The sequence below is a fragment of the Trifolium pratense genome, linkage group LG1, assembly GCF_020283565.1.
Source record: "Trifolium pratense cultivar HEN17-A07 linkage group LG1, ARS_RC_1.1, whole genome shotgun sequence".
In the NCBI taxonomy this organism is placed as follows: Eukaryota; Viridiplantae; Streptophyta; class Magnoliopsida; order Fabales; family Fabaceae; genus Trifolium; species Trifolium pratense.
The window spans coordinates 2,298,843-2,310,781 of NC_060059.1; the positions used below are offsets into that span (position 1 = coordinate 2,298,843).

Here is an 11,939-nt window from a genome sequence, read left to right on the forward strand (position 1 = left end):
GTGAAAAATTCAATCTTCAAACAAAACATTCATAATGTGTTGAGGAAAATGTTTGAGATACAAAAGTTCAAGAAAAACTCTCTAACTAGAGAGAGACAGAGAGAGTAGTGATTTTGTAGGATAGATGAAATTGCTTCTATAAAGTTGTCTTGATTTTAAAATTGTTTTTGTCCAACTAGGAGCTGAATTGGACAACAACTGAAATTTTTGTTCAATATGGTATAACTTTTTATCCTCTGCACAACTTCTTTAAAATAACAAAACAACCTTTTGTTCATCAATCACCGTACAAGACAAAATTTATTCAATACCTTAATTTTGGTCTTGTGTTATATTGTTTTGTCCAATACTTATATTTTACAGATCAAACATGGATATGTATGTTTTGTTTAATTTTATTATTTTGTGTGTGTGTGAATAAATATATATTAATGAAATGAATCCAATTAGTTTTTATGTGCAAAAATTGTTTACGGGAACGCAAAACGCACTTTGACTTTGGACATTGTAATTTATTGGGATGTCCGGTCTTATCCCTAAAATATTGAATAATACTCCATCCGTCCTAAAATATAAGGGAAAATTGATCAAACAAAATTGATGTATTTAGTCCAAATTTTTAACCAAATACATTAATTTTCTTTGATCAATTTTTTCTTATATTTTGGGACGGTATTTTGAATAACTTTAGTCAAAAAATGTCAATCAAATAAATCTTTAGTCAAAGATTTTAGTCAACATATCAAAATGTCAATAAATCATTGTATTAAAAGGTGGAGAGACGAGGCTAGGCCAAATAAGAAAAACAAGTCTCGGAATAAAAAAGTAAGACTAACAAAGATGAATATGAAAACAAAGAGTTTGTTGGATCATGATTCTAAGAGAAGCCAAGAGCTTCAACATGGTTCACAGAACAACCCAAAAAATTGTGTCATAGTAAGAAAGTACATCCCTGTTGCAGACAGATCTCATGTTCTTGAGATCACTACCGGAACTGATGTATTAAAATGTCTATTTGATTACATTTATTGTCGAGGGAGGGGCATCACCATCCTCAGTGGAAATGGAGAGGTGGCTAATGTCACCCTTCGTCAACCCACGGGGAGAATTGAAACCTTTATGGGAAGGTTCAATATTCTGTCAATATTTGGGACCATTCACCCACCGATGACTCCGGTAAGTGAAGGAGGATTAGAAGTTTTCTTAGCAAGCACTACAGGACAAATAATTGGGGGAAGTGTTATGCCCCCTCTGGTGGCTTTGGGTCCAGTGGTGTTGGTGGTTGTTTCCTTTGCAAACATTGCAGATGGCCAAATGGAAGAAGGCGATGTTGACTTGTTCAATGGTGGAGAATCAACATCTGAAATGAGTAACGTCGTCAAACGTCCCTTATTCTCTCGTCTCTAGTTAAAGAGATTTGTGATTTACATGTTGATGTTCAATTAATGTTGATGTAATATCATCAAACTAAACCCTTTTTCTTTTTCTTCAGTCGCCGCCCCCTCCCACCTAAACCTAGTTACTTTTTGTTCATCCACCACCCTCTAAATTGTTTTCCCTTATCATTTCATTTAAATAAGTGATTTTCTCAAATATTTAGTTTTTCTTTTTCTGATTTCACCGTCTTAGTGTGACGTTGTGTTGGTCGTCGTCTTGTTACAGTGTTAGTTTGTTGTCCCTTTTTGGTGCGGTATTTGTTCGGTTCAGATTGACAGATTACCCGGGGCACTGTTTAACATTTTCCAAAAATAATAATTAACTCTACTCTAAACCTGCACTGCACAACTCAGAAATACATTTATTATTGAAAATTTTAGTCTATGCTCTCATTACTGTTACTAGTACTTGTTTTCAATCTCATCAGTCATCACCCATTTTTTAATGTTAAATACTGTAAATAAATCAATGCACCAAAGCATTTACTACATTTACTGATTTTATTAAAGAGTTTAGGGGTCTTACACTCTTACTCATATGCAATACTGTTATTAAAGTTACATCATCAAAACCTTTTATTCCATTTTCTGCATTAACACAAAACTCATCATCATCATCATCATGATGCAAAACTTCAACACAGCTCAATCAGATTCACCACTCTATTCTCACTCTTCCTTCTTGCTGAGGTAAATCAATTTTGTTTCTGTCTCTTCAGTCATTTTTTACTACTATTTACCCCTTCCCCATTTTTGAGTAGTAGAAAAAAAAAAGGTTTATTTATGTAAAACAGAGTTAACAGAGTATCTCTGTTTTGAAACAGGGGAGATGAACCCTTTCCCAATCTATATCCACCAACGCGTTTCTTTGATCCTCAACTTTCATTTCAACAACACCACCATGCTGTTGATTTAAGTAAACTTCTCTCTCTCTCTCTCTCTCTCTCTCTCTCTCTCTCTAACATTTGTTACTAATATTTTCAATTTTTTATATTCAGGTTCTGTGTTTGGTGCAAAGTCTAATAATGTTGCTGCTGTTGCAAGTAACTTGCAGTACGGAACATTCAACAATTATGTATTAATCCTCCTTCTTATCTGTTTCATATTTAATATATAAATTATTATTTTTTGTATAAAGTAATAGCCTTATCTTATTCAATTTTTGGTTGGAATGAAATGCATTGTTTTTTTCTGTTGTATAGAACTTTGGTTCAGCTTCTTCAGCTATGGAAGATAACAGTCAAAAGACTGAAGATACTTCAACAGAAGATAATATTGACATTGATCATAAAAACAACCAAGTACCTCTCTTTTCCTACTCTTTCAATTTGTTTTTCATTCTCTTTAATATTAGGATTAAACTTCAATAAATACTAGTGTAAAAATGGAGTTGATTTCACACTATTGTTTGTGAAAAACTTTTCTATTGACTTATTTGAGCTTATCATTGACATAAGTTATGTGAAACTGTTTGAGAGAGCTTATCAGAACAACTTATGACAATTTTCATAAGTTTTTTTCCGTTTATTTTCCTAAGTTCTCTAATATAGCTTATGAAAATAGTATATATATATAAGCGCTTATTATGATAAGTGTTTCTGCTATAAGTTGCAAATAAGTTGTTTATCCGAACATGCCCTTGATGTACAAGGGAGTGTAAAATAATGTCCTAATTAATATTGCAGTGTTTCTCTAATGTGTCTTGGTGCAATGGTGTTGGGAACAAAGCTCTTGTAGATGTTGACTCCAAGGATCAATGTAATAGTACTAAGGATAAAACTGAGGAGCAAAAGGTTGTGGCTTTTTCCACCACTTTTATTGCATCAACATTTTAGTTTGTGACTTTCTGCTACGCAATTCAAATAATGTTACATTGCTGTTGCTAATACAATATTTATATATGTGAATGCATTTTTCTAGACTCTTCGTCGGCTTGTGCAGAATCGTGAGGCTGCAAGGAAAAGTCGGTTAAGGAAAAAGGTAGTTTCTGCTTTGATCCTAACCTATGATGTTATATTCAAACTTTACAGGAATTGGTTATATATTTTTCATTTTTTCGGTTTTAAATAGGCATATGTGCAGCAATTGGAGAACAGTCGACTTAGGCTTGCTCAAATAGAGCAAGAGCTTCAACAAGTACAACAGCAGGTCCAACAACTTCAAGATTTCCATTAGATAAGATAGGTTTATTCAATTCAAATTTTATTGTCATTCTAATTATTTTTTCCATGGATTTTTTTTTCCTCCAGGGTGTATTTGTTGCAAATGGTGTTGCAGCGGATCGTGGTCATTCAGTTGTTGGAAACGGTAATTCACGAGAGTTTAATATATGTTTTCAAACAGAAACTATAGTACTTTTGAAATTTTTCCTGCAATTTATAATGTGCATTTCTTCTGAGTTAATTGATCTTGGTAATTGGCAAACTAGATGATGAATGCATACTTAAATCACGTGCCATTAGGCCATAATGAGAATTGAGAATGCAGTTACAAATTAATGTAGAGGTTGTTATGAAAAATGTAGGGGATGTTATATGAGTATGTGACTGATGAAGTATTTTAAACCTTCAGGTGCATTAGCATTCGATATGGACTATGCCCGTTGGGTTGACGAACATCAACGATTAATCAATGACATAAGATTAGCTATAAATTCACAAATCGGCGATAATGAACTGCATCTTCTTGTTGATGGTGCCATGACACATTATGATGAGTTATACAAGTTGAAGAGTATAGGTGCAAAAGCTGATGTATTTCACATACTTTCTGGGTTGTGGATAACACCTGCAGAAAGATGTTTCATGTGGCTCGGTGGATTCCGTTCATCTGAACTTCTCAAGGTGATTATTTTGATTTCACTTACCGTCTTAACTCAACAATAAATTTTGTTTTGCTTGTTTAGAAAATTATTCCGAGATGGAACTCCAGGACCTCTGTCAACAATGTGTTGTGCCCAAACTTGTGGGGTTTCTTAGTGTTTAGGTCAAACGGATCACTTAGATTTTTTCCCTGGTTCCTCGGCTCCTTTTATAAGATTCATTCCAAATAATAGGTAGTGGCCTGTGGAGACAAAACAAATCATGGACCGAGTATTCTTTCGGTGGCTCATAACTTGGCCAACATTAGACTTAAGCTTTTTAGGACTAATCCAATGTATAGTGTATATTCTATGACAGTCCACAAGCCCTCAAGCATGAGCCTACAAGGGTGAATATCTTAAGATAATAAACCGAGATAGTAAGAAATATATAATGGTCCAAAAATCTATACATTTTGTTAACTCTTATTCCGTCTTTGCATATGCTTTTTTTCTCACTCTTCAGATAGTTACAAACCACCTTGAGGCATTAACGGATCCACAGTTGATGGCGATCTACAATCTGCAGCATTCTTCTCAGCAGGCTGAAGATGCATTATCTCAAGGCATGGAAGCATTGCAACAATCTCTTACAGAAACACTTTCCTCTACCTCATCCACTGCATCTGGAAATGTTGCCGAGTATATGGGCCAAATGGCCATTGCAATGACCAAACTTGCCACACTAGAGACTTTCATTCATCAGGTAGTTAATATCAGACACGTAATCTTTTCTTGGTCACTCGATATTATCTTATCTCACAATTAATTAATTGAGAGTAACATTTGTAAATTTTGTATACACTTTCTTAGGCTGATCTCTTGAGGCAACAAACACTGCAACAGTTGAATCGAATTTTGACCGCGCGCCAAGCTGCTCGTGCTCTCCTTGTGATAAACGATTTCATTTTACGAATTCGAGCACTCAATTCATTATGGTTAGCCTGTCCTAAAGAATACTAGGGAATTGACACATTGTTCTAGGCGATTAATTGACTTAACTGATAAGAAACCTTGTTACTTATATATGTATATTATCACATTCAAGTGGATGTTGTGGCAGTGTTACACTTGAAACTAATGAAAATTATTTTCTCATATGGTAAATTGATAAATGAAATTTTAATTTCCGCACTTCCATGTTACTTTCTTTTCAATCTAGAATAGGTAGAAAACTTTATGAAACAAATTTCACAAGTTCATTATAGTATCTCTTATAATAACATTATTAACTGCACTTTTTATTTGTATGAATCGTCATATAATCATAAACTATATTATAAGTAAGCTACAGTGTTCAAATTTCACTAAATACACATTTCCACAACATATGCTTCTTCTTCATTTCTTATTCACCACTTGCCTATAGATTTTCCTCCTCCCATTGTTCATTCTTGCTGGAAAATAATCAAAAGCATCACAAGAGTGAGTAAATTTAAAGTAACAGTTTTATTATGTTGTAGTAGTAGTTTGAACTTCGAACTCTGAAAACTAACTTAACCTTTAACTTACAAAATTTACCTATAAAACTAAATTAAAATAAACTAGCGAATAAGCGAGCAAAATCATACCTGGTCTTTGATTTTCCTTGCATGAAACTTGAGGAATGAACACTCCAGTTCCTTTGCCATTCTTCCACAAATTCACTAGCCAAACCGGTGCTGAACCCGAGCTCCCAGTTTCCCACAAATCGAATTTTCTCCTAGGCGTTATCAAACCGTTAAAACCATAAACTGACCTATTTGAACCATCATTAGCAACATCACTGTTGTCAAAACTTTTGGTTTCAACTAAATCTTCATTATCTTCAGATGTCAACAACAGAATCTGTCTCTTAATCTCGGCATAAAAAGTATCATCCTCGTTCTCCGCCTCAAAAAACACACTAGGTTCCTCAGAATTCATCTCCATAATAGCAGGATTTTCTAAGTAAATTATGAATAGTTGTGACATGAAAAGAAAAGGGTAGTGAGGTTTATGTATAATAATTGAAGAACATAAGAGATAAGTGTTACTTAGTGGTCAATAGTGTCCAAATTGGAAGAATATGTTACAATTTCGTACGTTAGCAAGTGTTTGATCTTTTGAGTAGTTTAAATTTTAGCATGATGTTGTCATATTGAAGCATTTGAGCCAAATCTAGTGGATCAAATTTTAGAAGAGTTTTTTGACGTTTACTTTTTAGTGACATTAATGGTCATTATTCTTCTTTAGCATATACATCAACATCAAACATGCTTATGGTTTGGGTTAACATTAAAAATATAATAAGTATTATATTTGTATTGCTTCTAAAATTGGCTTGATTCTGTTTTAACTAATAGTAGGAAGGGTTTCAAACAAGAGAATCTTATTGGTTTTAGATCACTTCTCAAAATAACTAACAATATAAAGGTCATGCTTACGTGTTCATTTTCTATTGTCAAAACTAATTTTAACCGACTCTATAAGTTTGATCTTGTAATAAAAAGATAGATTTTAAATTCAAGAGGTTTCGTGTTCGAATTAGTGTCTTTAGAGAGAGATACATGTAAATATGTACTCTTTAAACTTTAAAGTTTTACTTGCCTATCTTCAACTGAGATATCATCCTCTCGCCCTAAACTTTTTTTTTATAAAAAAAAATAAATTAATTTTAACTTGTTTTGGTGTTTGTTTTTTGTCACGTAATCTAGTAATTAGAATTTCACCCTTAAAATAAATAAGTGAAATATTCAAAATTTGAATTTTGACCTATGCATATATAATATGCAAAAGGAAAATATTTCTTAGATTGCAAGAGAAAATCAAAGAGTATTATGCAAAAGGAAAATAACCAATAAAAAATTTAGGATTGTTGCCGTTTCGATTGTTCAGTTTTCATATTGACCATTGGACTATGAATTTGTAATAACTACAAGACATCTAAAATAATTTAAAACCAACATTTAATAAGTTAATGTAATATATCATACTAATAAAAAGAAAAATAAGTATTAAAATATATGTATGTGGTTTGGTTCGGTTTGGATTAGGGATGACAATTTAACTCATATCCAGAGGGTACCCGCAAAAATTACCCACAACGGGTAGGGTAAAAGCTCGCGTTTTGGGTACAGGCACGGGTATGGGTAATTACCCGCAAAAATGAACGGGTATGGGTGCGGGTACGGGTACCTTAGTACCCACCCCGCCCCATACCCGCATAATATTTATCGAATAATTATCCAAACTGATCCAAACTTATCGAATAATTGTCATCCTTAGTTTGGATCAGTTTGGATAAGTTTTGAGAAATCAATTCAAAATTCAATCTAATCCAGCAATTTTTATAAAAGGTCAACCAAATGCATCCAAAATTATTCGACTTTTTACGGTTTTCAGTTTTTTTGGATCGGTTTACGATTTTTAATTGAATTGGTTTGGATTTAAGTACATAGATGCACGAATGTAATTAAAAAGACAAATACCGTTGACAAATCAATAAACTTTTTTCCCCTCATGGAATTGGCATGCAATAAGCTTTGACCACAGAGCTCCAAAGATATTGGGTAATCAATGATTAAGGAGCAAATTCAATGGACATAAAAAAGATACTAAATGACCATAGAACTTCCATATTTTGATTATTCTGACCCATGATGGCCTCAAAACGCAACAAAATGAAATGTCATATATTCATGACCACAAACGATCACTTCCAATAAGTTATGTAAAATGCTTTATCAATTCAACAAATTCATTTGTCTAATGTTGTCTCATACAGTGTTCCTGAATTGATGGTAATGGGAGACAACCTAATGTTAGCCCGTAGTGTTTGCACTCCACTAATTTAGCTCAATTGTTTCTCAAAATGTCAACAATGTCATGCTACAATACCTTTATGCCCTCTTTCTTGTTTATCCTTCGTTGCCTTTTGTATGAGGTATCGAACTATTTCAAGAATATAAATTTTGGGGTTAATAGAGTTTTGGATGTAGGCCGTAACAAGAAGGTTTCAATCTAACTCATAACAATTGGCTCATTTTATCCGTCATCCGTGTATGACCTAACACCCGAATAAACTGAAGTAATAGACGATCATAATTGAGTCCAAATTAAATGGTCATAGTTTTTAACAGTTGGACGATTTTCGGCCCAAAACCAACCGATGCTCATGCTCAACCCTAATATGAACTCATTGACTTACAGGGATGGTCCAAGAACCGGCGACCCAAGCAAGAACTTTAGGTCTCGAAATATATGATATGACAATATATATTAGTAAAAAGTAACATACATTTTCAGATTTTTCCCTTTAGATTGATGTGAACTCTCAAATTAATTGGAGGGCGCATTTGAGAAGATGACCCACCACATGTGAATTAATGTTGAGACATTTACAACATTCCCACTTTAGTAGGTAAAGATTCATTCATCACCTTTTCACACTTAACAATGTTATTATTTTTTCCACTCATTATGTTGTGTATATAAAGGAAACAAAAAATGAAATGTATCACCACAAAAAATTTCATTCATTCCTTTGTTTCTTACTTCACTCACCAAAACCAATGACTACTCTTACCTCAAATCTAAACCTTATCTCACAACATTCTAAAAATCATCAACAACACCATAGTTCTTCAATTGTTGAGGAAATTAAAGGCCTAATTAGAGTACACAAAGATGGTTACATAGAAAGACCAAATATTGTTCCATGTGTCACAACTGATTTATCTCCAAATTTGAATGTTATTTCTAGAGACATAATCATTGACAATGTTACAAATATTTGGGCACGTTTTTATGTTCCAAATTCTCAAATAAAAAACCTACCTATATTAGTTTATTTTCATGGTGGTGGCTTTTGTGTTGGTTCTGCAGCTTGGAGTTGCTACCATGAATTTCTTGCTATGCTATGTTCAAAAATTGGTTGCTTAATTATGTCAGTTAATTATAGATTAGCACCAGAAAATCCTCTTCCAGCACCTTATGATGATGGTTTAAATGCATTAATATGGTTGAAAAAACAATTTTTATATCAAAATGAAAATAGTGAATTTTCATGGTGGACTAAAAAATGCAACTTTTCTAATGTCTTTTTAGGTGGTGATAGTGCAGGTGGTAACATAGCTTATAATGTTGCCAAAAGGGTAAATTCATGTGAAAGTGATTTTTTAAGGCCTTTAAATTTAAAGGGTCTTATTTTGATACAACCATTTTTTGGTGGAAAAGTTAGAACAGAATCAGAGAAATGTATAGCTGGTTCTGCTTTGAATTTGGTAGCATCGGATACTTATTGGCGATTGGCGTTACCGTATGGCGAAGATCGTGATCATCCGTGGTGTAATCCATTGGTGAAATTGGAGGAATTGAAGGTATTGATGATGCCTATGTTGGTTTGTATTTCTGAAATGGATATATTGAAAGATAGGAACTTGGAGTTTTGTGATGCTTTGGAAAGTGTTGGTAAAAGGGTTGAGTATGAAGTGTTTAAAGGTGTAGGACATGCTTTTCAGATTCTTAGTAAATCTCAGGTTTCTAAGATAAGAGTTGTTCAAATGATGGATTGTGTCAAATCCTTCATGGATCTTTGATGATTCTGTTTTTATTTTATCTTTGATTAATGCTTAAATCTCTATGTGTGTGTACAATATATTGGACTCTTGCTCAATTTGTAAATATTTGTAGAAAAGCTTTATGCTTATTAAAGAAATGAGAAAATCTTGTTCTTAAAAGGTTTCAATAGAAATTTATGTTATGTCCCATAAATATAGCTCAAATGATAGTTATCAAATTCAGAATTTTTTCACTATAGTAGACTGACTTTTGGTAATATTCCTTGGCTTTACCCGGTATGGCTACTCCCCTAATTTAACTTTACTATAAAATAAAAAGTAAATAACATAACTCATCAATATCTTTCATACACTTCCTATAAGAAAAATTGTCACTATTTTGTTTTGAAACACACATAAGTGAAAGGGTCGGGATTCGAACTCCAATCACTTCGGTATTTCTTTTTATCAATTGAGCTAAAACTTGTAGACAACTGTCGCAATATTTAATATTGTTTAAAAAATAATTTTGTGATTCCATTTGTTTTTTTCGAATAAATTTATTGTTCAAAATGTCGCTAAACAATGACAATATTTGGTCATTCCTTAAAAAAAAAATGACAATATTTGGTCATATAATATAGTTTATCTTAATGTATCACATTAATCCCGTTTAGGCCTTAATTAGGGAATAACACTATAAATAATTGTAGTTGCATTGCATTATATATCTGCTTGTCTTGAAAGCTTCCTTTTAAAGGCTCTAGCTAGTTGAAAGTTCGAGGTTGAGGTTTGTATACACTTAACAATCTCAACCTTTCTTCTGCATATGTTGCTTCTTTTTTCTTGCTCAAATGAGTGTTCCAAATTACAACTATCGATTGTTGTTCCTGCACAGTTTAAGTATATACATAATCAATCAAATTTAAGGTTTCGTACACAAAATAATTTTTACAAAATCAGAATGAAATTGTAATAAAGGTTGGGTTGAGTTACCTGTTGAAGGACGACACTAAATCAGAGTGGAGACTTGATTTGATACGCACACTTGGACAGAAAATAGGACTGCAAAATCATAGAAATGTTAACTTTTATATGTTATTGGGGTGCAAAATTAAACCATAGAGCTAGCTTAGATCATATTTTATTGAAGTGCGATGTTATTAATTTTGACATGTCTCACTGACATAATAAATACTTTTAGATTTACAAAAAAAGTACACATATATAATTTAATTCAATGGTTAGTTAAAAAGTGTTTTCCTTGATATTGATCATTTAAATTCATTCTATCTTGAATATTAAAATGGAGAGAAATAGTGGTGTACTGAAATACCTGGGTAGCAAAGGAAATGACATGTTCAAACAATGTTTGGCCATCTTGTTTCATAAATAAAATTAACTAAGGAAGAAGAAGAGATGGAATTAATGCAATGAGAGTATAGTAAGGTACTTGCTATTTATAAGCGGGAAGTTAGCAAACGCCAATACCGTAGTAGGGTATATATAATATGACAATGACAAAGGTACAATTTTGTCAACAAAAGATTTATTAGAAGGACTAAAGTTTTAATGAAGTTTTTTACAACTACTAAGGTAAAAAGACTGAAGAGTGAAAATAGTGCATTGGGGGTTGGGTGGTAGGAACTATGTATGAGAGACAGCAACCAGTCCTGTAAGAATGTGACTATACCTTCCTCAACCCCCACATTTGAGGGAGTATGCATGCTATTTTTATTTCAATTATTATTTTGGAAGTTCTGTTCTCGTTGAAGGTCAAGTAGCCAAATCACTATTTTTTTCCCCCCAACTCGAGTGAAAAAGATTACTCGATAGTTAGTATTTATTTATTTTATTGTCTATGCAATATATTGCAAGTTTGCTATATATTGAAAGTGATTGATACCATCGTCAATGAATACATGTCGAATATCTATGAAACTTCTCTTTTTAATCATTCCTTCCCATGCTTTAAGAATAATGTTTGATATCGTTAGTCTTTTTATATGTTGATTAATAAAATGATCTTAAATCATAGATCAAAATAAAACCAATGATAGACATACAACCCTAACATGTCTAAAAATTTATTTCAGTTTTATTTTTCGCAACTATCCTGGACTT

The 11,939-nt window shown here is 32.7% G+C and overlaps 4 protein-coding genes and 1 long non-coding RNA gene across 5 annotated transcripts; 3 read left to right on the forward strand and 2 right to left on the reverse strand.

Moving 5' to 3' along the window:
• Positions 1-840: 840 nt before the first annotated feature.
• On the forward strand, positions 841-1,407 carry LOC123911212 (AT-hook motif nuclear-localized protein 29-like). Its single transcript, XM_045962586.1, has one exon. The coding sequence runs from the start codon at positions 841-843 to the stop codon at positions 1,405-1,407; it is 567 nt and encodes a 188-aa protein (XP_045818542.1).
• Positions 1,408-1,999: 592 nt separating this feature from the next.
• On the forward strand, positions 2,000-5,373 carry LOC123900113 (transcription factor TGA2.3-like). The gene is made up of 11 exons (XM_045951436.1): positions 2,000-2,126; positions 2,261-2,352; positions 2,435-2,511; positions 2,639-2,737; positions 3,122-3,229; positions 3,357-3,416; positions 3,507-3,584; positions 3,686-3,743; positions 4,008-4,279; positions 4,763-5,002; positions 5,110-5,373. The coding sequence occupies exons 1-11, from the start codon at positions 2,059-2,061 to the stop codon at positions 5,257-5,259; spliced, it is 1,302 nt and encodes a 433-aa protein (XP_045807392.1). The 5' UTR covers positions 2,000-2,058; the 3' UTR covers positions 5,260-5,373.
• A 103-nt stretch (positions 5,374-5,476) lies between these two features.
• On the reverse strand, positions 5,477-6,406 carry LOC123900120. Its single transcript, XM_045951447.1, has 2 exons — positions 5,868-6,406; positions 5,477-5,693 (listed from the first exon to the last, which is right to left on the reverse strand). The coding sequence occupies exons 1-2, from the start codon at positions 6,247-6,249 to the stop codon at positions 5,638-5,640; spliced, it is 438 nt and encodes a 145-aa protein (XP_045807403.1). The 5' UTR covers positions 6,250-6,406; the 3' UTR covers positions 5,477-5,637.
• Positions 6,407-8,744: 2,338 nt separating this feature from the next.
• On the forward strand, positions 8,745-10,019 carry LOC123900127 (probable carboxylesterase 6). Its single transcript, XM_045951457.1, has one exon. It carries the CDS (start codon positions 8,769-8,771, stop codon positions 9,852-9,854), a length of 1,086 nt encoding a protein of 361 aa, XP_045807413.1. The 5' UTR covers positions 8,745-8,768; the 3' UTR covers positions 9,855-10,019.
• Positions 10,020-10,284: 265 nt separating this feature from the next.
• Positions 10,285-11,241, reverse strand: LOC123900135. Its single transcript, XR_006805809.1, has 3 exons — positions 11,152-11,241; positions 10,812-10,880; positions 10,285-10,705 (listed from the first exon to the last, which is right to left on the reverse strand). It is a non-coding gene; the product is annotated as an uncharacterized LOC123900135 (long non-coding RNA).
• Between the last annotated feature and the right edge of the window lie 698 nt (positions 11,242-11,939).

Bases quoted from the DNA above. Each gene is read 5' to 3' on its own strand.
- LOC123911212 (XM_045962586.1), top strand. From the start codon at position 841: ATGAATATGAAAACAAAGAGTTTGTTGGATCATGATTCTAAGAGAAGC.
- LOC123900113 (XM_045951436.1), top strand. From the start codon at position 2,059: ATGATGCAAAACTTCAACACAGCTCAATCAGATTCACCACTCTATTCT. The intron at 2,353-2,434 runs GTAAACTTCTCT...TTTTATATTCAG, and splicing joins CCACCATGCTGTTGATTTAA to GTTCTGTGTTTGGTGCAAAG. The intron at 3,585-3,685 runs GTCCAACAACTT...TTTTTCCTCCAG, and splicing joins TTCAACAAGTACAACAGCAG to GGTGTATTTGTTGCAAATGG.
- LOC123900120 (XM_045951447.1), bottom strand. From the start codon at position 6,249: ATGTCACAACTATTCATAATTTACTTAGAAAATCCTGCTATTATGGAG. The intron at 5,694-5,867 runs GTATGATTTTGC...ATTATTTTCCAG, and splicing joins CAAGGAAAATCAAAGACCAG to CAAGAATGAACAATGGGAGG.
- LOC123900127 (XM_045951457.1), top strand. From the start codon at position 8,769: ATGTATCACCACAAAAAATTTCATTCATTCCTTTGTTTCTTACTTCAC.